The 27,347-nt window shown below is 50.6% G+C and overlaps 2 protein-coding genes across 10 annotated transcripts in view; one reads left to right on the top strand and one right to left on the bottom strand.

Moving 5' to 3' along the window:
* Nucleotides 1–5,245, top strand: part of TFB1M (transcription factor B1, mitochondrial) — a 65,965-nt gene extending 60,720 nt beyond the window's left edge. For both annotated transcript variants that reach the window (XM_047859616.1, XM_047859617.1), the window contains exons 6-7: nt 1,633–1,760; nt 5,005–5,245. In XM_047859616.1, coding sequence (XP_047715572.1) covers nt 1,633–1,760; nt 5,005–5,245 — 369 coding nt within the window. The remainder of the gene's footprint in view (nt 1–1,632; nt 1,761–5,004) is intronic.
* Nucleotides 5,246–5,922: 677 nt separating this feature from the next.
* The window catches only part of TIAM2 (TIAM Rac1 associated GEF 2), a 223,259-nt gene continuing 201,834 nt past the window's right edge, over nt 5,923–27,347 (bottom strand). For all 8 annotated transcript variants that reach the window (XM_047859600.1, XM_047859602.1, XM_047859603.1 and 5 more), the window contains 12 exons: nt 21,209–21,388; nt 18,125–18,193; nt 17,441–17,566; nt 16,476–16,584; nt 13,145–13,324; nt 12,608–12,726; nt 11,473–11,581; nt 10,343–10,401; nt 9,574–9,679; nt 8,581–8,668; nt 8,050–8,204; nt 5,923–6,515 (listed from right to left, as the gene is read on the bottom strand). In XM_047859600.1, the coding sequence (XP_047715556.1) occupies nt 5,923–6,515; nt 8,050–8,204; nt 8,581–8,668; nt 9,574–9,679; nt 10,343–10,401; nt 11,473–11,581; nt 12,608–12,726; nt 13,145–13,324; nt 16,476–16,584; nt 17,441–17,566; nt 18,125–18,193; nt 21,209–21,388 (1,893 nt within the window). The remainder of the gene's footprint in view (nt 6,516–8,049; nt 8,205–8,580; nt 8,669–9,573; nt 9,680–10,342; nt 10,402–11,472; nt 11,582–12,607; nt 12,727–13,144; nt 13,325–16,475; nt 16,585–17,440; nt 17,567–18,124; nt 18,194–21,208; nt 21,389–27,347) is intronic.

Here is a 27,347-nt window from a genome sequence, read left to right as displayed (position 1 = left end):
TAGAGTGATGGGGCGAGGCCTAGAACCTTCTGGACAGCTGGGTTCACTTCTCCGTTCCAGATAAATAGGAGGAAAGGTGGGGATGGACCTTTCAGGGTTTGTGAGCAGAGGCTTTGACCTTTAAAGTCATTATAGTGTTTCGGCTTCTTCCGCTGTCCTCCGCTCAGATTCTTTTTCCTGCCACAGACACACTTTGAGATGAAGCGATCTTTCCCTCCCTGATGACTGACGTGCTCCTGTCCACCCGGAAGCCACCCCCCCCCCCCCCAGTCTTTATCCTCTCCAGTGCCCTCTCCAACACCCCTGGGCCCTGTTCGTTGGTGTTTTTCTGCAGGTCTACAGAAGTCCCGGCCTTTTCACCAAGCCTTTGTTTTCTACAGTACTTGTTGCTGAACTTGGAGAAACTGATGAAGCGACGCATAGAACACAATATGAAAAACTTAAAATTTAATGAGAACACTTAACATTACAGATAGTCCCTCCCTGAAGCGGAATAACTGTCGGTCCACGCACGCCTTCTCTGTTCCCGTCCACGCGGTCTCACGTCGTATGCGAGTACTTTCCCTCCACCCGGAAAACACTCCGTCCTCACAGACTGCAGGCCAATTTTGCAGAGTTTTGTAGCCACAAGGATGTTTAGAAGCAAGGCCTCCCAGGAGAACACGATAACCCCTGTGGAATTTTCAAAAATATAGAATGAATTCCTTTTGAAAAGCAGTGGTACCACCCCCCCTCCATAAATTGCTAGACTTTAAGCCTGTGAGAGTCTCTGTGATGTTCTAAGTAGCAAATTGAACAACTCCTCAGAGACGAAGGCTTTTGTAAATTATGAACACACTTCCCATTTGTCAGGCCATGGTCTCTGTCGGGCATTTTTGTGTGTGGCAACTGCTCTGACTCCATTTCCGTCTTCGTCTTTACTTTCAATACTATTGTTCCTTTGTTATTCTGAATATATACTTGTGAATGGCCATGAGCCCAGTTTTAGACTAAGACAGGGTATATTATAGACCAACACAGTGACATTTTGGTGGTTTCCTTTTCCCATTTAATCCTGCCTGGACCTCCCAGGGCATTGAAAGTTGCTCCCGAAAGTGATGTGCACATGACGATCGTGAATTCAGTACAGCTGATTAATCAGTGTCTGTACCCAAAATAAGTGGTGTCCTAACTGATTCCCTTTCTGGGGAGTTTAGCACTAAGTGGTCCCTGGGGGGCCATCTGCCTTCTCTTCTCTGTTTCGAAGCCCAGCCTCATAGAACTGCTGCTGCAGCTTGTTTTTTCTCATTCCAGAGCTAAATAAAACCCTCTAAAGCTGTTATCTGCCTACTGGCTTTAATGATTATTTGGATTGATCTGAAAAGGCCATTGTAAAACTCCATTTTGAGATCAAGTGATCCTCAAGCACAGGTCTACAGGATGTGCTTACAGAGCAGACGCAACCGTGATCGCTCTGAGCTCAATGCCAAGCGCAGCAACTCACCTGCCTACAGTGGACGAAGGCGAAGCCCTTGTAAAGGTTTACGAAGACTACGCCGTCAACCACCCATCCGCCTGTGTTTTACTAAGATGAGTTGTTTTAGTCACGTGATTCCTGTACCACGGAGTGACGTACCTTTGCTCACGACGCAGGTGGACGTGGGCGTGGTGCACTTCACGCCCCTGATGCGGCCCAGGATAGAGCAGCCATTCAAGCTGGTGGAGAGAGTCGTGCAGAACGCATTTCAGTTCCGAAGGAAATACTGCTATCGAGGCCTGGGGTAAGAATGCCTTCTTCCTTTCAGCCGCGTGCTTTCTAAAATCCTAATACTTTCAAAGATTAAGAACTTCGTTTTTAGGATTCTTTAAGGTGTCTGTGAATGGTCCTCTTAAGGTGAGCAAAGCTTGACTGCCACGAGGAAACAGCAAAACTGTGACTGAACCCTGGGGCCACGGACACATTGCTCCAGCATCAGTACAGCCTGAAACAGCCACAGGTCGGTAATGACCTGCCCTGCGGGGGCCAGGAGTCCTCCGTCAGGGTCGACCGTGCCAGCTGGCTTTTACGCTCAACACTTCTGACCTGTATGCGTGACGTCGACCAGCCGGCGTCCTACAGGTCAGGTCTGACACTGACGTGGAGCCGATACACCCCCTAGGTTAAGGGTTCAGGGCCACAAGACCACCCCCGCTTCAGATGCTTGTCGTAAGTCCCAGGTTGCCACTTGTATTTTTTTTTTTAACGTTTATTTTTGAGAGATCGAGTATGAGCAGTGGAGGAACGGAGAGAAAGGGAAACACAGAATCCAAAGCAGGCTCCAGGCTCCGAGCTGTCAGCACGGAGCCCGACGCGGGGCTTGAACTGACAAGCCTCGAGATCATGACCTGAGCCGAAGTCGGACGCTCAACCGACTGAGCCACCCAGGTGCCCCCGCCCCTTTGTATTTCTGACCCACAGGCTATGAATTGGGGATTTCTGGGATTTGTGTGGCCACCCCCTACCCCTGCCGTTTCAGGTTCAGTAATTTGCTGGAATGGCTCACAGAACTCAGGAAAACCCTTTCACTTATCAACTTACCATAAAGGACAGAACTCAAGGATGGCAAAGGGAAGAGATGTGGGGCGAAGTTTGTGTGGGAGCCAAGGGCTCCTCTCTGGGCTCATCACCCTCCCAGCACCTCACTGTTTTCACCAACCCGGAAGCTCTGTGAACCCCATCATTTAAGGGCTCTCCGGATGTTCCCTTAGGCACAGCTGGTACAGTCACTGGCCACTAGTGATGGAGCTTGGTTTCCAGCACCTCTCCTCTCCCTGGGGGGCCGGGGGGCCCGGAGGGCGTGGGGGAGGTGAAACTGAAAGTTCCAACCTGCTGATCAGGCTTGTTTCCTTTGGCACCTGTCCCCATCCTGAAGCTATCGGGGGACCCGCCAGGAGCCCCCCAGTAGCATAAACTCAGGTATGGTTGAAAAGGAGTTTTATTAGTAATCACAAATATGCTATCACCCCATCCGGAAATTTAAAGGTTTTAAAAGCCCTGTGTCAGAAACGTGGAATGAAGACCGAATGTATTCTCGCACTACTTGGGTTTTCTAAGTGCTTTCTTTCCATCAAGTTGCTATATGACACAATGAGAACTAGAAGGTAAGTTAACACTGGAGCAGCCAGAATGGCGTCACCAAGTATTTAATGGGGAGCCCCTCTGTTCCGCCGTGCTCACTGCTCTGCACCTGCACGTGGCCACTGTCCGCAAACGCAGCCTGAACGTGGCGGCTTACAGTCCACGTGCCCCCAAAGGCCCTGACGTGAGCACAGTGGTATTCTGGGTCTGGTGGCAGCCAAGAAAATGTTTAATTCAGCCCAAGTAAGGCAGGAAGGGGTGTGTGTGTTTAAAAACTGGGCCTTGGGGTGCCTGGGTGGCGCAGTCGGTTAAGCGTCCAACTTTAGCCAGGTCACGATCTCGCGGTCCGTGGGTTCGAGCCCCGCGTCGGGCTCTGGGCTGATGGCTCAGAGCCTGGAGCCTGTTTCCGATTCTGTGTCTCCCTCTCTCTCTGCCCCTCCCCCGTTCATGCTCTGTCTCCCTCTGTCCCAAAGATGGATGAATGTTGAAAAAAAAAAAAAATTAAAAAAAAACTGGGACTGGCCTTGTAGGCATGCATTTCCCATTTTCTAAAATCCCCCTCATTTGAAAAGCTCCACTTCTTTTTCTGGTTTTGTGAAGTGTCCCCTTAGCACATACTTCAGGTACGGCTGGCCAGCTGCATCCTGAAACCGTCCCCGAAAACTCACTCCTGAGGATTTGAGCGGACTGATGTTCAATCCTGGGCTTGCGGTTTGTGAACTCCAATTAGGCCAGGATTTTTACATCACCGTACAGGTCCTGCTTCTCGAGCGGAGACCGAAGGAACGGCGCTGGCCCAGTGTTGGCTGCGATGAAGGCCGCGCGCCCCTGCTGGGATGCTTCCCCTTCACACAGGCTGTGACTGGGACAGTTTTATGTGATGGCCCTGATTCATGGAGGGGAAAAAAAAAAAAATCACGAAAAGCACATTTTACTTTTGGAAATCCCGAAATTGGCCTGAGCCCAGAGCTGGCCCTTGTGTTTCCAAGCTAAGTGATGGGCCCCTTCATTTCATATACACAGTCCCCTATGCGGATAGGAACCCCAAATAGCGTGACCCACTTGGACCTCTTGGTGTCCTTTAGTCCTATACACCCACAAATTGGTCCTGAGTGATCAAACGCCTCCTTGATATGAAACTGAAACCCCAAAATCACAGCTTGCCCGGACACTGTAGGGAACGTGGAGTTCTTCACTCCAGGACCATGAGCCTGTAAGGAAAACTCCCATCTCAGCCGGCCATGACCTCTGAGCTCCGTAGAGCCTCCAACTGTTGAGAAAAAAAAAAAAAAAGAAAATCCAGGGGTAGCTTTCCAACATTTCAGTCAGTTTTGTCATTCATTTTAAAACAGTGGTCTGGCTTGGTTAGATGAAGTTTAAAATACTTCAATTTTAAAGATGCCTCAAGGTAAATCTAAAAGAATGATCTGTTTGCATTTTCACGTCACCGGTTTTCTGACTTTGCATAGTAAGGTCAAGGTCATTTTCTGGGGGGTGTAGAGTTCCCAAGACTAAGTTCAAATTATAGAGGAGAAATTAGACAAGTTTCATATTAAGATATGTGGCAAATTTTTTAAAAATGAGGCAAATCAAACATTAAGAATGGAACTGAGCAGATGTCACCTTAAACGATACTTGTACTGATGGAGCTGTGGAAAATACCTGCCCACAGGGACGTATGGCACAGGTCACATTAGCTCTGCCTTCAGTGTCCCTCGTACCTGTTGCCTGGTGGCGAGACCGAGACCCCTCCCCACCGGCTTGGAGCCCTGCAGCCAAGCCAGCCGGCTGTCTTTTCCAGCCCCTCCGGTGGTCAGTTGTCAAAACGATGTCATTTTCAAATGAGAGTAGGAGGCATCATGACTTACAGAGTTCCCCAAGTCAGTCTGATTATTTTCTCTTCTCAGGATGTTATTCCCTGAAGTTCAGCGCGTGGAAAGCACTGAGAAACTGTTAGAGTTGGCGGACGTGGACCCTACCCTTCGACCCAGCCAGCTCTCTGTCTCCCATTTTAAGAGCCTCTGTGATGTGTACCGGAAAATGTGTGATGAAGACCCACACCTCTTTACTTATAATTTCAGAGAAGAACTCAAGCAAAATAAAAGCAAAAATCAGGAAAGAGAGAACGACAAGGAGAGATCCCGATGATAGCTGCCGCTTCGGTGGCAAGCAGCTTTGCGGATGTTGGTTTTCCCAAAGTTGAGCTGCTCAGAGGTACACTCTTTGGTCCACTTTGGAAGGACAATAAAAATACGATGACCAGGTGTGACTTCCCTTTTACTGTACAACTCGGTAGAGAAAATAATCAAATAACATACAGTACAAGCTTTCTTTTAATATATATACTGCATAGATAGGACATGTTCAGTATAAACAGCATCTATTACAACCTTACAAAAATGAAGTATCTGCACATTGTGCCCCTTACCCACATTAAAATAAATATGCTTTAAATAAAGCAAAAACTAACAGCTCAAAGAAAATGCCCAGAGGATTGGGGAGGGGGGGAATGACCTTTTAAAAATTATTAATCACAACTCCATCTTTTTCCACATAAATTAAAATAGACTGCAATTTTAAGGATCCTAAGTCATTTTTGATACCTGCTCAAAAGGGATATAAACTAAGTAATTTACAGATTCTGATCAGTTTAATCTAGTTTTCTGATCTACAATAAATTAAAATAACTTAAATCTTTACAACTATTTCGTGGGAAAACGTATGCTGCACAAAACCCAATAACGAATAGTTTTTCTGCAATTTCCACTTTACCACCAGTTTAAAGGTAAAACAAGCCATTTAACCCGCGTCGGACGGAAATCCTACTATGACTTTCCGTGGCTCCCTGTTTCGTAAAAACACTCCTCGTTGACCACCGATGTTAAACTCTGGACACTGAATTCTCGCTGCAGAACAGAACTGAGATCGAGGTTGGCATTTTCAGACTGACTGTCGAGGGACTGGTGACGGATCTGTGCCTTGAGCAAAGTTCCCCTGTCCCGTTTGGTGCTGTTGGCTTTTCGTTTAATGGCGCAGAAGTGCCCGCGGACCAGCTTGGGCTGCTCGCCTCTGGGCCGCCGGTCGGCCGGGTTCGCATCCGCGTCGTCCGAGATTCTCAGTCTCTGGAACTGAATTTCAATGTCTTTGGTAGGGCTGCCCTGCTTCAGGGTCTGATGGTAGTCATCCTCCTCATCACTCAGAATGTCGCTCTCTTTGATGAGGCCGGGGGACAAGTCAGCCGGGCCTGCAGGTGGGCGTTGTGGGGAGTCCTGCGAGCTCCCAGCCGGGGGACAGCCGCTGCTCTGCGTGCTGCTGCTCAGGCTCCCCTCATCCGAGTCCAGGGAGCTGCCCTTGCTGGGCTCGCCGGGCCACTCGCAGCTTGAGGAGTTCTTGAGGACTTTTAAGGACCTGGAGGAAGCTGCAATGAGAAAATCACACTTCCCTTCAACGATCGAGAAACAGACTCCACAATGCGTAATTTCGGCATTGCGCGTTTAAGCACTAACATCTTAATCCCTTTAGATTTTACCATCTCACTTCTATTAGCAACTATCCTGGGACTTGGGTAAAAAAAAAAAATAGATACTGCCAATTTTTTACATAGGTTTTTTGAAATTTTATGCTGGAGGGTTTGCCATTTATTCTTAATGACCATTTTTTAAAATAACTTTTTTAAATGATTATTATTTTTGAGAGAACAGGAGAGAGGGAGGGGCAGAGACAGAGAGAGAGGGAGACACGGAATCCGAAGCAGGCTCCAGGCTCCGAGCTGTCAGTGCACAGCCCGATGCAGGGCCCGAACCCACGAACCGTGAGCTCATGGCCTGAGCCGAAGTCAGACAGTTAACCGACTGAGCCACCCAGGTGCCGTGAGGGTTTGGCATTTTTAGATGACCAGTTACCGGAGCTCAGTTGTTTCGCCAGAACAACAAGCTATAAACTGTGACAAGGGCTAGGATTCTCAGTCTGCCAATGGATACATGAAAAAGTTATTAATAAAACCTATGTTCCTTTCTTCCACTAAACTGCTTTGTAATTTGATAACCAAGATTCTACCACATTTCTGTGCCTATTGTCTCCCCTTATTTCCCTTGCTGCTCAATTAAAAGAAAAACGCCCTTTATCACTCATGACAACGGTCTCTGTTGGCATTTCTAGCCAACTTTCAGAGATTTAATATGAAAAATCATTTGTGTGTGTTTGATTCCTCACTCTTGGGTTGCAGGGAAAAGGGGAGCTCCCAGCTGTGAGGTTTCTATAGACAGTAAGTGCGTTTTTGATGGATCTAGCTTATTTTGACAATGGAGGGAAACAAAAAGAAAGTATGCAGTAAATTTGAAGAGGTCAAACTGTGACCAAAATAAAGACAAGTATTTTAAAAGACTACGCACAACGTCAAAGATGCTAACAAAATAGTTAGTGAAGAAAGGTGAAAACACTGAAATCTTACAGAGCAAGCAGAAAGCTGAAGAAGAGCATGACTTGGAATGTTTCCTTGCTGACTCACTGAGTGGATAAGAATGAGCAGAAGATCTCGGTTCATCAAGCAATGACTTTCTAGATGCCCTGAGCCGTTCTGAGCACCGGGATGATGGTGGTGACGAAAGCACGCCTCCCCCCCCCCCCCCCCATCTCGGTGGAAGAAACAGGTGAGATGGTGATTCTGAGCTGTGTCAGCTGGAGGGAAGATGAGGCCTTGGGCTTGGCAGTGGTTACAGTTTACTACAAGGTCTGGGAGCAGGAGGCAGTTCAGGTGTCTTAAAAGGAAAACAACTGCCACCACCTTCTCGCACAGCTCTGTGGACTCGGGTGTCTGCTTCAGAGCTTACGGAGCTCCCCCGGGGACTGTACGACGCGAGGAGGACTTAACCGCCACGTCGCAAGAACATACATCCTTGCAGAGAAGCTCAGAATGTTTTTCTGAATAAACACAAGGCCGGCAAAGTTCTCACCTAACTTGGCCGAAACAGGAACTCGGTTCTTAAGAGGTACCAGGCGATCCTTGCACGTTTTCTCCAGGGGTAAGTCACACTTTATGTGACGCCTGAAGTTTTCCCTCAGAATAGATCGAATGACCTTGACGATGCTGGTTTTGCTCTCACTGTCACTGGTGAAGAGAGAAGAGAAAACAGCAGTGACGTCCAGTGTCATGCTCCGACCCCACGTGCCCTGGTCCTTCGGTGTCATCTGATCTCAGGACAGACCGGCAGCGAGTTACCCGGCCTGTGGGCTCTGTGGTCTCCTCACTTACACTCTTTTTAGAGTGAAAAGTGACGGTTCTTGAAGTGCCTTGGAGCACTAAGATTTGGATGTATATTTAATCAACGTGTTCTATTACAGGCACAGTTGCCGTGTCGGGGGAGGCTGGGTGTGAACCTGAAGTCCTCAAAATTCAGGAGGGCACTAAAATTAAACTCCCTTTTTTGAGAGAGCGTAATTCAGCCTTATTCCCATCGGCTGTATTTTTTGGAAGTCAGTAGTACCTGCAGCACAGCTGAAAGATGGTTTCTGGCCGTCCTTCTATTTCTGACTTCGTATGGATCAGTTCCCATATGGAATTATTTTCTGTCCCTGTGGAAGAGGAGACAAGGGTCTGCAACTCTGCCAAAGATGTGAGGTTGACAAAGACTCAAGTCAAATATTCCCTGTCCCGAGTCTCCTCATTTTCTTCCGTGGCTCATTCTATGTTGGACTTTCACAAATGGTTTTCAAAAGTTAAGTACTTTTTAGTTACTTTTTATGTTTCCTGGTAAAGTTTTCCATCCATCTGAACGTGCTTTCTCCCTAGCCCCGGATTTCACCTCTCTGGGCAACAGATTAAACGGATCCTGTTTTTCAACCCCCTTCCATTCACTGTATTCCTTGGAAGGAACTGCGTGCGGGCTGTGCTCAGGTACTTGGGGTAAAAGAGGCCAGCCCAAAGTCAGTTGTTCTAGGAAAGGTAAGCAGTTCACACAAAAAGTAAACAGGGACCCAGGACATCACCACGTGCCTCAGCCTCTCGGTCCTGTCACCAGAGGCATTGTCACCGGAACGTGGTTAGTCTCACAGGATCTCTGAACATTCTCTAAGGTTGGAGATTTTTTTTTCTAATATCACATATAATACTGCTTAATCTTAAGGAATTTTCTGGGATCTCAAAATATTTTTAATTTAAATTTGTAGACCTTTCTTTCTTTAACAAATTTCAGGGTATCAAGGATATTAGGCAGAAAAGTGGAAACCCGCTGAGTGAAGATAAGGAAGCGATGAAGAGACATATTTGGCAAAGAAAAGCCACCCGTTGGCATTTACTTTCCGCAAAAGTGTGTTAAAAACAAAAATTTCAGAACAACCTCTCTTGTCCTCGTTTCCCTTGCCTATAAAATAAAACCCAAAAATTATCCCCGAAGTTCTCTCCTAGTTTTTCATTCCACGATGCAAACAAGTCTCTTTAAAATGCCTTTTCCTGGCATCCTACTGCACAAACCAATTACCTGCTGTGTTCCCCAGTCTGACTTGAAGCGCGGATATGGGGATCAACCAGCGAAATTTAAATGGATCCAAGTCGGCAGAGCCATGTGCAGGCCGGGAATTCGAGGGCTGGAATATGAAAGCCCCCCCCACCCCAAGAAATGTGTTAGAACATGCTCTCACCCAGAGAGGAGGTGTGCAGGGAGTGGACTTTAAGGTCTCCCTGTGGGCAGGGCTGCCACGGCTGTGTGAGCGTTCAGGGTGCAGAACCAGATCGGGTCGGCTGTGCTCCCAGTTCTCAAAGAGCTCACGGAGTGCTCGGGGAGAGGGCAGAGCCATAGTTAGGGGGACAGAGACTTCTAGACAAGCAAGAATGACAACCAAGCCTTCTGTGTCCTCACTGCCTCTGAACGGTCATGACTCTGATGGCTTATTAGCTGATTCAGCTAAGCTGTTGGGTTTGTTTTGAGTCAAGGTAAAAGTGATCTGAAAACAACCAAAGTTACGCGGTCTGTCGTGTACGGAACAAACATGGGCCGTTTTCAGGGATGTGAAAGCTGATTTTCTACGTAAGCCCAGCACAGGTTATTTGGCTCTATCTTCTTTTAAAACAGATGTCATTTGTGGGGAGAACAAGAAGTCACCCTGAGTATCTAAGCGGGTTAGTCACCCCAGGAATAAGTCACATTAGTCAAGCGAGGCCGTGGCACTGAGCAGGCTTCTCAGCTCAACGCTGCTAGGAACAGGGAGCCCTGGAAAGGCGGCTGTGATCACAATTACTTCTCGTCTTACCAGTTTCTTCTTCAGTTTGCAGTGTTCTTTATAAACCAGTATGACAGCTCTCTTAAAGACTACGGAAAGAAAAAGAAAAAGAAAAGTCTTTCATTGTTTTATACAGATTTTGTCCCAAGGCTGAACTAAGTAAGGCTGAATGGTTTTTTGTTTTTTGTTTTTTTTTAATCTGGACATTTATGGGAAATAAACAAATTAAAAAAAAATTTTTAATGTTTATTATTGAGAGACAGAGACAGGGCACTTGTGCGGTAGGGGCAGAGAGAGAGGGAGACACAGAATCCCAAGCAGGCTCCAGACTCCAAGCTGTCTGCACAGAGCCCGAAGTGGAGCTCAAACTCATGAACCGTGAGATCATGATGTGAGCCAAGGTTGAACACTTAACTGACTGAGCCACCCAGGCGCCCCGAAGCTGAACGTTTTAAAAGAACAAAGCTCTTCAAACTTAAGAAGCTCTAAGACCCCATTATGCCGGCACAGGAGCGAATAAATGAGACTTCCCTCTGGCCGTATTTGAATTATGCAGGTATACATGCTCACCTAAAAGCAATTATCTGGGGGCGCCTGGGTGGCTCAGTAGGTTGAGTGTCCAACTCTTGATTTCGTGCTGTCAGCACAGAGCCTGCTTGGGATTCTCTCTCTTCCCCCCCGTCCCACCCTCTGCCGCTTACATGGGTGCTCTCTCAAAATAAACATTTAAAAAATAAGAATGGTTATCTGAAATAGATCTTGGCAATTTTTAAAAAATTCTTGTTTTATTTCACTGAACTCTGAGGACATGGTGTTCATGTCGGTGGGAACACAGGGTCTATACTGGGTCTCAGTGAGAATTAAGACATTTTGAAAAGCGGCAAACAATTAAGATAACAGGTTTCAAAATAGCCTCAAGAGATCTGTTCCTGTAACACTTGGCCAGAACCACTAAGCCAAGCAGAAGGGAGAACAAGATAATGAGTATGCACAGTGACAGCATTTTACATAGTTGGAGGCTGGCTCTGTGAAGTCAAAAGCCCTTATGACAGTGATTCTAACTCTCGGAAACCCGGAGTTAGCCGGCCTGGTGGCTTTAGGAAGTTCTTCATCACCACCAGCCTTTTGTAAGTTTATGCGCTTTCGAATGGCATACTAACCAAACACTGTGAGCTCGAGGTCCTTTCTGGTTTTTCCTAGAGACAGAAATGGATTCAACCAGGAGACTGCAGAGTGCATCAGAAGCTCCCCCATGGAAAGTTCTGTCACCTGTTTCGTAAAAACGAGAGAGAAAGACATGGAGACCGCGGGGGGTAGACCGTCTCCCATTGGGAGCGTGAATCACATACGTGTGTCACCGTATACCGGTGACTGCCAAAATGCAAGCACCCTCGATCTATCATGGCCCCTGTAAACATGGGGCCTTTAAACAGCGTAAGTTTTGAAAATACGAGCGACGCATCAAACTGTCTGAAAAAGAAGCTAACTGGGAAGGCATTTTGTTCAGTGCACGTGTCGTATGTGGGTGAGACACGCCTCGTGACCTACTCCATGGTGCCAATTCCCTGACGGTTCAAGACTCTCCTACGTTGTCCTCACTAATATTTACCCGGGGCTCTAGTGCACTCACCAGCCCCGAGCCACAAACTGCTCTGGGCCTATCAAGAGGCACCAGCGCTGAAACTAATAAAAAAACTCAACTCCAGTTGTTTTCTGTCCTTGCCTTTTTCTAGTCAAACTATGTTCCCTCTGACATGTAGCCTTTAAAAGCTCAAGATCCTGATTTAGTAATCAGCCAGAAAAGAGAGCAAGAGAGAGATGGTGTCACTCTAGGGACAACTAGTTCCGTAAGTAAGGAGGTGGCCACCGATGTCAGATGCGAAGGAAGAAAAGCAGAAAAAAGCCCTAGGTTCTCCCCACAGGCTGGCCCCCACCCGTGTACTCATCCGGTCTCTGCCAGCTCGCGCCCTCCATAGATGCGCCGGCCTCTGTGCATTAGTCTTGCCTCCTGCCCCACGGAAAGGGAGGAGGAGGGAGGGACGAGCTAAATGAGATTTCTTATTTTCTTCTGTACAGTGTTAAGGTGACATAAGGTTACATTCTCAAACCGGTGTCATGAATTTTATGTCACATTTACACTTAAATGGTGTGGCTTATTGTAAGCACTTAGATCAAAGAAACTTTAGGCCCACCCTCCTCCAGGAGAGCCCGAACAGGGCGGCCTGCTCTGGAGGGTGCCAACGGATTCAGTGAACAAACGCATCACGCTTCTCGGGATCCGGAAGTCCCACTGACCTCCTTCTCTGTTCCACTCTGCTCCGCCACGAGCTGGTCAAACACGGTCCCGTAATCCTCATAGACCTTCTGCATCTCATTGATGTGGCTGGCTACTTTTTCCATCGCTTTTAGTGCCTCTGAAAAGTAGGAAATCGTCATTTTATTAATTTTAAGTCCTACCAACAGTGGTGAGTTCAAGATTCCGGCCCGGACTCGAGGCTTTCCTTACTAACAGAAGCATTCCTCAAGTAGGGCTCAAACAGCCCACTGCCATCGAGTCATTACAACGAAGAACCACAGACTGGCCTTCCACTCCGGTTTTCTTCGGAATGAGGCAGCACAAAGTATCGCTCATGACAAACGGGAACGCTGATTGGGCACTTTCCACTTAGCAGGTGCTCTGATGGGTGCTTTATGTGAATCATCTCCTTTAATCCCCACTCGGTCACTGTAGGAACTGCAGTCGCCATGTGTGAAACGAGGCCGGGAAGAGGGGCCCCGCGGGCTGGCGGCTGGCAGCCGTGGCGTTCACGAGCGCTGCCTCTGTCTCCTCACCTGTCAGGTGGTAGTGCTCCTCGCTCTCATGGTCCGTCAGCGACACGAGCTCCCTGAGCAGCAGAGGGTACTTGAGCACCCTCTGAACTGGCTTGATGAGGTAGGACTCGAGGGTGGAGGAATGCTGTTTGGTGGGATTCCGGGCGTCCAGAAAAGCCTTGAAGGCTTGATCAGTTTTAGCTACAAGCAGGTGGGGAAAAGACCCTTAGAAGAGCACAGCAGCGTGAACGAAACCCGACTTCATTTCGTTTCTAATGCGGTCCCAGATCGTCTATTCAACAGCCCTCCCAATGGCGTTCTTTACAAAAACCCAAATGCTTCAGCGGGCCCGGCACCCAGCCGTCAACACGGATTCGGCATCACAGCTCTGGGGCCAATCCCACCGGCAAAGGGAGCTTACATAGGCCAGAGAGGAACACCAAGTCGAAATGCAGGAATGTCTGACTTTCGAGGCATATTCCCATGCAAACCCGTGAGAGAGATTGTTCTAGGTGCCTAAAAAGTGAGTTTCAACCAATTCACAAAGCCACGAAAATGTATCATCCTATATCCTGTTCTACAGAAGAATCCCATAGCAAAATAAACCAGTATTCCACCACCCCCCCCCCACCACCATTCTAGCACAGATTGCTACTTATTCTGTATACTTAGGGGTTATCTTTTTTTTTAAGTTTATTTATTTTGAGCGAGAGAGCACAAGTGGGGGGCTTGGTGGGGGGGGTGGGAGAAGAGAGAGAGAGGGAGAGAGAGAATCCCAGGCAGGCTCCACACTGTCAACGCAGAAGCCTGACGTGGGGCTTGAACTCACAAACCGTGAGATCATGACCTGAGCCGAATCAAGAGTCGTACGCTTAGCTGACTGAGCCACCAGGTACCCCTTTCTTTTAAAATAAATTGATAAGCACTGCTTGCTGCCTTCACCTCCACAGCTCTGAGCAGTCTAATCCTTCCACCACACGGCACCTCTGTGGGCAGTGAACACTCCCTGTGTTCAGAGTCTGACGTCACAAAGAGCACGCACGGAACCCAACTCCATTTAGTTTCGAGAGAGCCAACGGATGCACAAGTGGCTGCTTTGGATTCCACCTGCTGACCCTGGGTGACCAGCTGTTTGGAATTCAGCCGATTTGAATGAAATTACACCCTCACCTGGGGTTCTGTTCCAAAGGCAAAACCTACAACTTCTAGGAGGCGCGGTACCATTTTGAATGTGACTACCCAAGTGGATGGCGAGACGATCCTTCAGAACCGAGCAAAGCATTGGTGATGCACTAACGTTACTGCGTATTGACCTTCAAGAAGAAGGCGTTTCTGGGAGGAAACGCCGATGGAGTCAGGTCTCTGTTTAAACAAGTACAAGAGGCATATTTGGGCTGGAGCTCATTAACTCCCGGCACTTCGAGACTCCGTTTCTTAAACCTGAGCCTGGTCTTCCACGAAACTGGAAAGATCCAGATGTAAACCAAATGGCCAGGGTGCATCCGTGGAGCCGGCTAGTGCTCAGAGTGTTGGAATAAACCTCCACATGCCTTCCACGATACCGCAGAGTCTGTTCCCTGCTCTGGAGAAAGAAACACTGAACATTGTCCTTTCTGACAATGCCGTTTAGAAGCATATGACAGATAGGAGGGGGCTTAGAAGTGACCTTGGCGGCTACTGCCGTGTTGATGCAACTAAGAAACGTTCAAATACAGAAGAGTTCTGTCCCAGAAGAGAGCCCTGACTCACTGGCTTCTACAGTGGTAGCGAATTATAACGGGAGTGAACCGCATGAGGCCACTTGGATTTCTAAAGAAGGCATTCAAGTCCTGGGGGGTGGGGGCAGGGGGGAGTCATTTTGATCCTAGGAATTGAAGACATGATAACAGTTGAGGTTTCAGCAGGTTCGGGTCTTATCCCCCAGTTCACACCGGAGAAGTCAGGCAGCCTGGTAACCTGGTCTGGAGACGGTTCTGATGAACGTAAACAGGACCGCACACACTTTCGTAAGATGCCTGTACTGTCCGAGCCTCAGACACTCCCGTGTTTGTCTGATGTTCTCCGTACAAACCGAATCGTCGCTGCTCACGATCTCAAGTCCTGTGCCCGCATCACTGATTTTTCCTCCTCCGATCTTCGCCACCAGAAATGTATGAGCGTTCCAAAGACTGGGACAGAGAAGCATCTTCAGAGAGAGACCGATTTGAGAACTGTCATCCCGTACGTGGAGATGCGCGTGTGACTGAGAGAAGCCTCAGCAACGGAGCCACCTCAGGGAAAGCAGCGTTCCTGGTCTGGGTATTACCGGACCGGACCGAACAGCAGGCTAACGGGACGGTGATGGTAACTGTGCCACAACATTCCCCACAACATGCGTGCACCTAAAGGAGGTCACGGCTGTCACCAGATCTCTGAATACGCTTCCCAGGCTGGGCTGACGGGCTGGCCCGTCACCGAAAGCCCAGGTGGCTCAGGGCGCGGGCCGTGGGCCTAAACCTGACCCGCTGCCGGGCAGGAACCCGCACTCAGGCATCTCTCTCAGTTCCACAGAGTGATGTCTGATGGCAGCACGAAAGGGAAGGGTGAGGGGGTCGACCACGCAGGTCTACGCAGACAAAAGAAAATGGGAGTCTTCAGTTAAAGCCACTAGAATAAAGTGAGGTGATAAAAATGTGGAGAGAGGCACCTGGATGGCTCAGCTGCTTAAGCGTCCGACTCTTCATTTCAGCTCAGGTCGTGATCTCATGGGTTGTGGGATCAAGCCCCACAAATCAAGCTCTGTGCTGACAGCACGGAGCCTGCTTGGGATTCATTCTCTCCCTCCCTCCCTCCCTCCCTTGCTTGCTCTCTTTCTCTCTCTCAAAATAAATTAACATTAAAAAAAATTTTTTAAGTGGAAAGATGAAAGGTATTTCAGTGAGAGGGTGCGGGCTGTTAAATGTTAGTTTTTTCCTGGTTCCACAAAAAAGACTTTAAGTTTAGTTAACACTTCTTATGAGTGCAGTGATTCCTTGGGCGTGAGAAGGTTAACAAGGAAGAAACAAAACAGCAGAGTGTTTTCTGTCCCCATCCAGGGGCTCATGGTTCTGAGTTTTTAGATCAAGGCATTTGGTAAAAAAGAATCCAGAGGTAACTGAACAGCAAAGTGACACATGGGAAAGAAAGTTCTCTGCTCTTAGGACATATGTTCACTGTTGCCAATAAACTGAAATAAACCGAAAAGTTTCCCTTTAATCTCTCTCAATTTCAAGGTCAAGAACGGAGCAGGATCCATCAAAACTGCATTTATCCCTACTTGTTACATGCAAATTTACTCTGTTAACAATTTAAAAAAAAAAGCACAGCACCTTACCTCGCTCTAGAACCTTCTGTACTTTGATATGATTAGCACAGAACCCGCTGTACAGTTTAAAATGGTCCGCGTAATAAAGGAAAGAGCCTCCAAGGGAAAACAGTAGTTTCTAGAAGGGGAAGAAAAGTCACATTGGTCATGGTTTACTCAACGTCTGCTGGCCCTGGCGTGGCCTCTGACTACTTCAGTGCATCCGTGGCATCTTTCAGACACCAGAGCACTAATGCCTCAGAAAATCACCAAATGAAATAAGCCCAAGACTGTGCCATTTTCACGGCAGACGGAGAACAGTCTGGTATTTCCCTCACAGATCTTTAGTTTGATTGAAAGCTTTCTGGCAGCCGAGCCTACTGACACTACAGGCAAAGGGCAAGAAAGAAAGTTCTACAAAAATACACCTGACAAAACGGGATACGAATGACCTGAGAGGATAACTAATCAAGCCAACTGTGCCTTACTCGGGACAAATGCTCTCGTCCGGGTACCGCCCTGCCCCCTTTCTACCGTCGGCCTCCTTTCCTTCCCCAGAGGGGCTCCTTCCGGGTCCCGGATGCTCACACTGGAGACGGGCTCCACAGAAGAGAGGGCTCCCTCAGTACCACCGACCCGTGTCACGGGACCCATGTCCCCGGGTCACAGGACCTTGTGAAAATGAAGGATGAGACTCAGGGCCAGCGCTCCCGCTTCGCAAGCAAACCCCCTACGCATCCTTCAGTGGACTTGAGTGAAGAGCGTGGGCACGGTCAGCCACCAGGCAGACTCCACAAAACCTGGGCCACCCAGACTTCTGCTTACAGGGGCCACTCAAGTAAAAATGTAGCCTCTCACCAGCTGCCACAGGAAAACAGTGCAACGAAAGCACTGAACTTACCTTGTCAGCAGTCAAGGGACACTTTCTTTTCCAAGGGCGGACGCCGCACTCTACCCACCCAGTTCTGCTTTAAACCTAAGTCAAAACTACTTACTCTAAACTGTGAGGGAGTTTCAAGGGTGTTAAAGTCAGAGGCGGCTGAAATCCCATCCTCCAGAGTCTCCAGAAACACCTTCTGAAAGTCCAGCATCTCTGGCAAGCTGCCGAACAGTGACTCCATCTACATGAAGGCCGGGATTGAACAGAGGGCATCAGCGGTGGGGGTGGAGAGGGGCCGCCCCAACAAATCCCCAGTCCTTCGGGGAGCAGCAGACAGAAGTGAATCCTTGAACGAAGGCAGCATATTCCCTCTGGGACACCGTCTGTACACAGGGGTTTACAGCTCCAGCTCCGGCAGTTCCAAACTAACTTTTTAAACGGATGGAACCTTTTCAGGATTCAAACTGGTAAACGACGGAAGTCAGTAGCGAAGAACCCATTACGGAGATTGAACACGAACAAGTCATGGATTAAGGAGTGACTTTGGGCCACACTTCCTACAAAAAGGGCGTGACTGTCCTGCATTTACAAACTCTTGCCGCTGGGCCTCACGTGGCAGAGGCCACATAAACGGCTTTGGAGGAGGCCACGCTTGGTCCCTCTGACGATGCTTAAGTCCCGTGTGTTCTCTGGGGAATCAGGAGATACAACCTCCAGGGAGGTCCACTAAAGGGCAAACAGAGACTAACCTGTGCGTTAGTGGACGGCAGGGGGGTGGGGGTGGCGGGGGACCGATTACCTCGTCTTGGGTGAGAAAGGTCTCATTCTGAAGTGGCTCCAAATATAATTCAAAGAGGCAGCTCAGATCCTGAAACGTGGAAGAAAAGAGTCTTTATCACTCATGTCTCCAAAATACCCAAGAGTTTCCAGCAACCCTGACCACAGCTCCAGACTCCCACTGGGAATGATGGAATCGTGTCTTGTTGCAATTCGTGACCCTAAAAGTGGTTACTATCAGGGGCGCCCGGGCGGCTCCATCGGTTAAGTGTCTGACTGCGGCTCAGGTCATGATCTCATGGGTCATGATCTCATGATCTCTGACAGCTCAGAGCCTGGAGCCTGCTTCGGATTCTGTGTGTGTGTGTGTGTGTGTGTGTGTGTGTGTGTGTGTGTGTGTGACTCTTTGCCCCTCCCCCACTCATGTTCTCTCAAAAATAAACATTAAAAAAATTAAGTAAGTAACTAAATAAATACAACTGCTTACTCTCATTTCTGCCCTAATTCATACGGGCTAATCCCGCAGTACACGCAGCAGCTGGGTCACCTACTCTGCTTAGACAGCTTGGTGACAGAGCCACTCCTTCTGTGGACCGGTGCAAGGGGGCATCCGCCTCCCCTCGGAGAAGGGGAGCTCTGGCGAGGCACTTCTGTCGGGCATGAGCACCCCTGCCGGCTCCCCTGGCTTCCTCCTCTCTACCGGGGAGCATGGTGACAGCCCCACCACGGAGCTGAGAAGGACAGGGCAAGACCTGGGAAGCTCTTCAACTCTGGGGTTGACGCATTAGCAGAATTTCGAACTCCCGTATTCAAATGCAAGAAAAAATGTCCAAGGATCAGCGGCCTATAATCTAGGCCATATTTGAGCCCCCAGTACACCGGGCCCCAGTGGTACGGACCAGTGGGAGTTGACGGCATTTATACAACTCCTTCCATAAACGGTTTATTTGCAATAATTTGAAGCCAAGACCAGGATACAATTTTGTAATAGGAAAGATTTTTTTCTTGTTTTGCTTATTCTGAAGAATTTTGAGTACGAAAACATAAGTGACCGACTACAAAGTCCGTTACTTTGCTCTCTCATTTTACAATGGAGAAATCGAGACCCAGAGAGCTTTCTGTAACAGCCCGAAGCCTCCAGAACCTTATGGCATAGATTCTGGGAGCAAGTAGACAGGCCTGGGAGGCCTTTCACTATTTCGCGACGAACAGCTCCCTGGCCTTTCCGCCCTCACCATCCTCCCCGGCGACTGCTTCCGAGCAGGGAGGTGTGCTGAGTTACTGAACCGTATCTCGAGGGAACACACAAAGGCTGAAAATTCCAAGTTGCACGCATGCAGGGATCAAGGTTAGACGAACAAGTAAAATCCCGTGTTAAATGTCAGCCACGAAAAGAAACCACAAAATAAAAACGGTGTGTGTGCGAATCACAAGAGGCACCGGGTGCTGGTTATTTTGTGAGAGACAGTGACAGGCTGCCCTCTTCCCTCGTGCGGCCGGTGCTGCTCGGCGGGACTTACACGCCTCGAGCAGGCAGGCGCGGAGCCGCGGGGCCGGACAGCTGCAGCCCTAAGGGAACAAAGTGCAGGTTTCTTGCAGAGAGAAGGGTCCTTCCTGTCTAGCTCACCCACAACGTCCACCTTTATACCCTACAGCATCTCAGGGAAACCAGCCTCCCGTGCGGCCTCACGGTAAAACGGAACATCAGCGACAACAGGAAGGGGACTTCAAGGAATTCTGCCCTTGAATCTCGGTGGAAAGCTCATGGCCACCCTCAAGAGGCCAGAGGGTCTCTTGAAGCCTCAAACCACAGCGCACAAAGCTGCTTGGGAGAGGCCATCACGGTCACAGGAAGATCCAGAAATCTAGTCTGAGCTCCCCAACGTTCACATCATCCGCAGGACAACACGTAACAGGACGTGAAATTAAACTGTCAACTCCATAGCTTTCTTTTCTTCTCTACAAGACCAAAAAGAAGGGGCTCTGGGTAGTTTTCCTGGGCTACCTGTGTATGAGGCCTTCAGTAAAGCCCAGATAAAGTGACAGGGACACTAATGAAAGGGGAAGCTCAGGCCCGTCTCGCGGAGAAATAAGGTGACAGCTGTGTCTGTGTGACGCACCTGTGCAGGAACAAGGGCACGCCCGTCTGAGACCCGGGAGGACGGAGGTGGAGGGGACGGCCCCAGGCCAGGCCGCTGCACCGAGGCAAAGCCAGGCGGGATCCTCTGCCCACTGCCCTGTGCCCTGCAGCTTCCAGAATTGGCCAACGAAGTGAGCTTACGGTACTACCCGAGCCTCAGCAAATACTTAAAGCAAAAGAACTCTGTCTTCCCTTCCCAGGCTCCAGTGCTCTTCGTAAAATATGTCTCTCAAACTATAGGGGCGCCCGGGGGGCTCGGCCGGTTAAGCATCTGACTCGGGATTTTGGCTCAGGTGGTGATCTCACAGTTTGTAAGTTCAAGTCCCGCACGGGGCCCCATACCCACAGTGTGGAGCCTGCTTGGGATTCTCATTCTCTTCCTCCCTCCCTCCCTCTCTCTCAAAATAAATAAATAAAACTTTTTAAAAATGTGTCTCGAACTATTTACTGGGGGCTTCAGAGATAAATAAGTGAATGCTTCGGGTGCCGAAGATTCTCAGCAACCATCCGTCCGCACGGGCGTGGGAGCGGCCACGTGTAGGCCAGCTGCTCCAGCGTGGGACTCTGTCCCGCACAGTGACCTCCACCAGGCAGGTCTGGGGGCCGCAGCAACAGTCTCCTGGGAGCAAGCTGTTCCCCAGTCCCTCCTCCCCTAAGTGCTCTCCGGCCCCCTCCGACTCCACCAGGAGACTCCCTTCCCACAGACTGCAGACGATGAGCTAGAACATGTTTCCATAGTGAAAGCTACCGTGGTAACCAAGGGAGCTGAGGAGCCGATCCTTCCGGGCCCTCCCAGCTCCTGCACCCTCGCCCCCTCCCCAGCGGCAATTCACCACTTCGAGGGGCAGGGGGCTCCGTCAGGAGTGCTGGGCTTCGGGGCGCATGCGACCCGGGGGCCCCCGCCCACATACCGCTGGCCGCCGCGGGGCCACAGAGCCGGCAAGAACGTGCGGAGTCGCCCGTTACCTTCACGTAGGACTTCTCCGTGTCCATCAGCTCCTGGATGACTTTCCGGAGGCGATCCGCTTCGGAGAGGTGGCGAGCCAGCGGCCTCGGAGGTGGCTCCCGGGTCCCCCTCGGCCCTTCCATGCCGGTGGTGTGCGAGTCGTTGAAACTCCTACACAGCGCAGCGATCTGTTCGGCGCTCTGGGAGGCGGAAAGACGGGGAAGGTGACGTTCGGGGCGCGCTCCGTTTTGGCAGCTTCCCGGCCAGGACGCGGGCGGTGCTCGTCCCTGCCCAGCACCCTCTCGGGGACCTCGGGGTGGGGGGGCGACAACCTAGCACAGCCGGGTTCATTCATCTCGGACCGCTCTGGCTACCGTTTAAGGTAACGGGAGTGAAGACAGGGTATCTACGCGGGATGCGTTTCTGTTGTCAGAAGAGAACAGATGGTTCTTTCGTACCGAAACTAGAAAACACGGCACAGGTTGACCCTCGGTAACGGAGTTGAGGTGGCTCTCAAATCAAGACCGCGGCTTTCTCGGAGCCTGCTGGGGAGCCCCCCGGAAGCGGCGGCCCAACGGCCTCGGGAACGGCGTGACTGCGTGAATTTCGGGGCGACCTGGCCACAGGGGCTCGCGGCCCTGCCCCCGTCCAGTCCCCAGCCCCGCGGGCTCGCGCCAACAGAACACGAGTGAGCGGCTAGAGCGGCTGCACCTGCCAGGCCGGGCCGGGTGGGGAGGCAGGGCCGTCCCCTACCCTGCAGGGGGCGGGGGCAGAGCCCCACGGAGGGTGCAGACAGGAGCAGGTGACCGGGCCACCCCGGCAAGTGCCAGAGAAGAGGGCTGAGCAGGCTTCCTGGGAGGCTTCGGGATAGTGGGGGCAGTCACACACCGAGGGGACGAGAGGAGTGGGAACGTCTGGGGACCGAGAGCCTGCAGCGCGAGCTGCTACTCGGATTCCAGCACAGCGATGACAAAGGTTCTCGAGGAGGGCCCCCTCACCCTGCCTGACGTCGTGGCTTCAAGGCTCAAACGGGTCTCCTCCTATATGTCTCCACGGTGCCTGGAGCACCACCAGCCTACACTCGGCGTCCTCTAACTTGCCTCTCCCTCCACCCCACCCCCGCACAGCCTCCAGCCCACTTAGCACCTGCCAGAGAGTAAGCCGGCCAAGGGCAGGGCCCGTGCCCGTCGCTGCCCCGAGTGCCCAGCAAGCCCTCAGCTCCCCGCCACCGCACGGCAGTGTTACCGAGTGACAAAGCAGTGGTCCCGGTACGCGTAACGAGCGTCCACCCGTCGTTGGCAACTTGCCGTCCCTCCCGCAAACTCCCCCTCCTTTGGCGTAAACACCTTCATCCCCGATCCGTCCCTCCAGCCGTGGTCAAAAGCCGAGCTTGTCAGGACCATCTCTTAATGTGGAATTCATCCTCTCGGGGACGCTCAGAACATGAACAACTCACACAAGCGTGTGTCACTCAACCGCAGTGGCCCGACGCACACCTGTTAAAAAAGCTGGCGCCTGACGACCTGAAGTGCCTCGGAGGAAAAACAGGGCACTGCCGCCCTCCCTGGTCCCCCTCCCGGCTCTACCCGCAACACTGACCTTCCGGTTCATCTTCCAAGCTCAGCGGGTGTCACCCGAGGGCCTGCTCTGCCTCCAAAAGGAAGACAGGTCCTGCCCGAGGCGACCACGTAAGAAACCCCAAAGCGCAGCCAAGGGCAGAGTGAAAACCAGCCCAAGCTTGTGCGGAGCAAACGAAAGGGGGAAGACGCGGCAAAGCAACGGGAATCCCTCCGCTGTGTGCGAAGCTTCAGGGAAGAAATGGGTCGTCCCAGGGTCCTGGCAGGAACACACGCGCTCCAAGGAAGAGCCAAGAATGAGCCGGAAGTGCAGTGAGGAATGAGCAGGTAACGTAAAGACCCCAGCTCAGGGGAGTGACCGCGAGCCTCCTCTCCACCCAGATGTCTGCGAGGAGGGCCCCCCAGTCTGCTGGGCCCTTTAAACAGAATCATTTCTCTTTTATTTTCACGTAAATCTTGGTGCCAAAGTTCAATCAACCACACAGCCGGTACTGGCCTTCCAAAGAGCCCATGGTGAGTTCGAGCCCCGCGGCGTCGGGCTCTGTGCTGACAGCTCAGAGCCTGGAGCCTGCTTCAGATTCTGTCTCCCTCTCTCTCTGCCTCCTCCCCGGCTCACGCTCACGCGCTCTGTCTCTCCCTCTCAAATATAAACATTTAAAAAATTGCATCTTGAGGGGCGCCTGGTGGCTCAGTCAGTTAAACAGCCAACTTCGGCTCAGGTCACGATCTCACAGTTCATGAGTTCGAGCCCCGCGTCACGCTCTGTGCTCAGAGCTCAGCCTGGAGCCTGCTTCTGACTCTGTGTCTCCCTCTCTCTCTGCCCCTCCCCTGCTCATGCTCTGTCTCAAAAATAAATAAACATTAAAAGAAATGCATCTTGATTTATCAAAACGCCTCAATTCATGTTTAAAACAACCAAATCTTATGATTCATTGCTGAAGAGATTCCAGCACTGTTCAGCCATGCCCTAAAAGCCAAATGACAGATAGTAAAAGCCAAATAGAACACTGTAGCCAAAAGGTGGCTTTTCTCTCTTCCGGGATGTGAGCATCATTAAGGAGCCCTAGGAAATACAAGGAAACCACTCCAAGTTGTGTGCACCCCCTTTCCAGGGCACCTCAACCCTGGCCACGCATGAGCTTCGTTTCGGGAGCTTTAAGAAACACCCATGGCTAGATCAACTGGTTCACAATCCACACGTGAAGCCCCTTGTAGGAGTATTGTCTTGATTTTTTTTTAAATGTTAATGTTTGTTTATTTCTGAGAAAGAGACAGAGCACGAGTGAGGGAGAGGCAGAGAGAGAGGGAGACACAGAATCTGAAAAGCTCCAGGCTCTGAGCCGTCGGCAGAGAGCCTGACGCGGGGCTCGAACCCATGAACCGGGAGACCATGGCCTGAGCCGAAGTCGGCCACTTAACCGACTGAGCCACCCAGGCACCAGAGTATTTTCTAAAAGCTTCCCAAGTGTGGCTAACATGTGAGCCGCGTGAGAACTACTGGTCTGCCTATCAGAATCGCGAGCAATCTCCAACTGGGCTTCCTGGGGGCAGTGCTGCCTTCAGCCTGACACGCTGTCCCCAGGGTCTGGAGTGAAGGACAGCCATATAAAAAATTTATACACTGAGCTCCTGAGACCGAGGAAGTAGCCAGAATCACACCCATGACCCTCGTATTCCGTCCGGGTCAGGCCCTCGACGAACTGAGCTAAACAACCCCAGATGATAATGATACGGAGACTCCCAAAACTCACTCATTTGAAATCTCTGCTACTGCTATTTGCGCTGCAAGCCCAGACAATGTCATTTTGCAATTCTGACAAGTCACAGCTTCCAGGGCTATGGAGTCTATATTAAGTTCACATACACCACATAAAATCTGACAAAACGCACCATAAGTTAATGGCAGCTGGTGAGCTTACAGCTTCACGTTGCCGGGATGTCAGAATCACACCTAACGATGCAGTGTTAAAATAACGAGGTTTTAAAAATAAAGTATCCTTGCCATTTCAGAAAATCAGAATCCGCTTTAAGAACGCTTCTGGGAAGATGAACTTGGAAAAGCGAGTGTTAGTGGAGATCCTGAGAGAAATGAACATCTTAAGGTACCATCAACGAAATGCTGGAGCGCTTACAAAGTCCCCTTCCTCACGCATAGCACTTTCACCACCGTCTCAGGCGGGGGGGTGGGGGTGGGGGTGTGGGGACGGGGCGGGGGGATCACTTGGGCTCAGGAGGCAGGAAGTGGAACAGAAAGAAGATGGACACCAACGGTGTTTTTACGTTGTATCTGGTTACGTTTCCGTGCCTCTATTCGTAGGGATGGGCATCAGCATTGAACGGTTAACGGTAGAATTTGGAGTGTATCTGGTGAGCAAGTTCTAGGAACGGGGACTACTTTGGATGGGCTGTTTTCACACCCAAAACGGTGACAGTGGCGAAAAGCACAGGCAACATTCAGAGGCCCAGGGTTCTTTCCTGGCTCCGCCCCCAGTCCTCTGCACAGTCCCGGCAACACTCATTTCTGAGCAACTTCCCTAGATCCCTAACCCATCTGGTAACCCCTCAGATTGCCATCTGGGTCACGGAGTAAAGGGCACTCACATTTGCTGAGCACCTGCTATTCGCCAGGTAGGCCCCGGGCGGCGGGTGTTCTCCAGAATCTGCTGGCATTTAATCCTCTCCGTGAGGGGCCCGGAGGTGTGGGTGAGACCCTGACAGCGCAGGGCCACCCCATCTAGCTCTGCAGGGTGCCCACCCCTCCCGGGGATCTGGCAGAGCAGGAGGCAAAGCAGATGTGCCCCTCTGCCCCTGCCCATGTGGTCACGGCGTCCTGGCCCCGACAGCATCCAAACACACTCCTGGTGTGCTTGGGATGCGGCCACCGGCCCCTGGGGGCCACCTCTGCTCGGAGAAGCAGCGTCGTTTCCACACACACGACAGCCACATCTTTTAGAAGGCTTCTCTGTACCACCGTCCCAACTCCACCCTGGGAACGCTGCTTTAAAAACGACAGGCGTTCACCAGGCAGGGCTGTGGGTGCGTGAAGATCCCGTAGCCCGACAGTGCGTGCCCGTGCAGGGTCACGAACACCCCGCCTTCGGAGGCACAGCTGAGTTTTCCCTGAAACTATGCTGTATGGAAAAGCAGGGATGCTGACCAGAACAAAATTTTTTTCGGGACCTGAGCTTACACTAAGGCTGATCCCTGCTCGAAAACGATTTGATCTTATTTATAGATGAAGACCATCTCACGGAGGACTCTGGCATGAAGCGCCTAAGCGTTCTGGGGAGACCCACACACACATCCCAAACAAACAGAAAACGAACTTGACTGTGGTAATTATTTCACAATGTTTATGTATAGCAAATCATCAAGCTGTATGCTTTGAAGATACAGTTTTCTCAATTATATCTCAATAAAATTGGGGGACAAAAGAGATCTGAACAGTTTTGGGGTTTCGTTTTGTTAGGTTTGGGTCTGCTGTCTTAAATGTATGGATAAGGACCCTTTGCTTCCCTATACTAGGGCTGCAATGGGTCGTTCTTCCGGGAGCCCCATTCTCTCAGGAGCGGCCGCAGAACAAGGGGGATCACGCCCCACGCCCCAAATGCTCCCCGGAGCGCCTCCTTCTCAAAGCGGTTCTGCGATGACCCTTCCAACCCGGACACGGTGCAGTACTTTTTCGGCAGAAAGGTGTCGGGCCGGCTTCCTCCCGGCTTTGGATGAATCAAATCTGATCCCCTGGGCCTGACACTTTGATGTTTACTTTGCTCTTATCTGGAGACGTGGCTCCCTGAGGCTTTTCAATTTCACCCTAGGATTTGGATCTTAAAAGGAAAAAAATCACAGTGGGATAAGCACATCGCAGCATCCAGAACTGTTTGGGAACGATGAGGGCGACTTCGCAGCTACTCCATGAGCAATCAGGAGGCCTGCACGCGGCAGGGGCCAAGCTTGGCCTGGGCTCTCCTGGCTCCATCCACGGCCAAGACCCCTCACGCAGGGACTGCCAGGACTGCAGACTGCTCATCACAGGCACCTAGTTGTACTACTCGGGCCCCCAAATACTTTCAGCCTAAGAAAAAGGGCTGAAAAGTGCTGTATAATTTGGAGTAATATTTCACAGGGAAATATTAAAGGCAAGTGACCACATTTGCAGCGTGCACTTTCCATCCCCGGTTAAGGAACATAAGGACATTACCTTGGGGGGAAGATCTGTAACGGACTTAGCGGCACGCAGACCTCAAAGGAAAGATCCCTCGTACTGTCTAACTGGTCCTGTGACGACACGTGGTGGGTCTGGCAGATCCCTAGCTGCCACCGCGTCCCCTCCCTGCACCGCACAGAACAGCTGAGACCCAGCCATCGCCGTGGACCGGATCTGGTCTGGATGACGGGCACAGGGTTTCTCTATGCCAGCATACTAAGCAGAAGAATTAGGTTCCTACTACTTCTGTTGCCCTTCAAAAAGAATGTTGGAAAAAATAAAAAGACAAGCTTCAGACTCTGGGCAAATGGCCAGTTATCAAGGGTAGCCTCTCCCTGGGAAAGTGTGGTCAGCATGGTGTGTGTTCTCATGCTG

This window comes from Prionailurus viverrinus, chromosome B2 (assembly GCF_022837055.1).
Source record: "Prionailurus viverrinus isolate Anna chromosome B2, UM_Priviv_1.0, whole genome shotgun sequence".
In the NCBI taxonomy this organism is placed as follows: Eukaryota; Metazoa; Chordata; class Mammalia; order Carnivora; family Felidae; genus Prionailurus; species Prionailurus viverrinus.
Note: the sequence above shows the minus strand (reverse complement) of the source record. Positions and strands in the feature narration are given on the sequence as shown.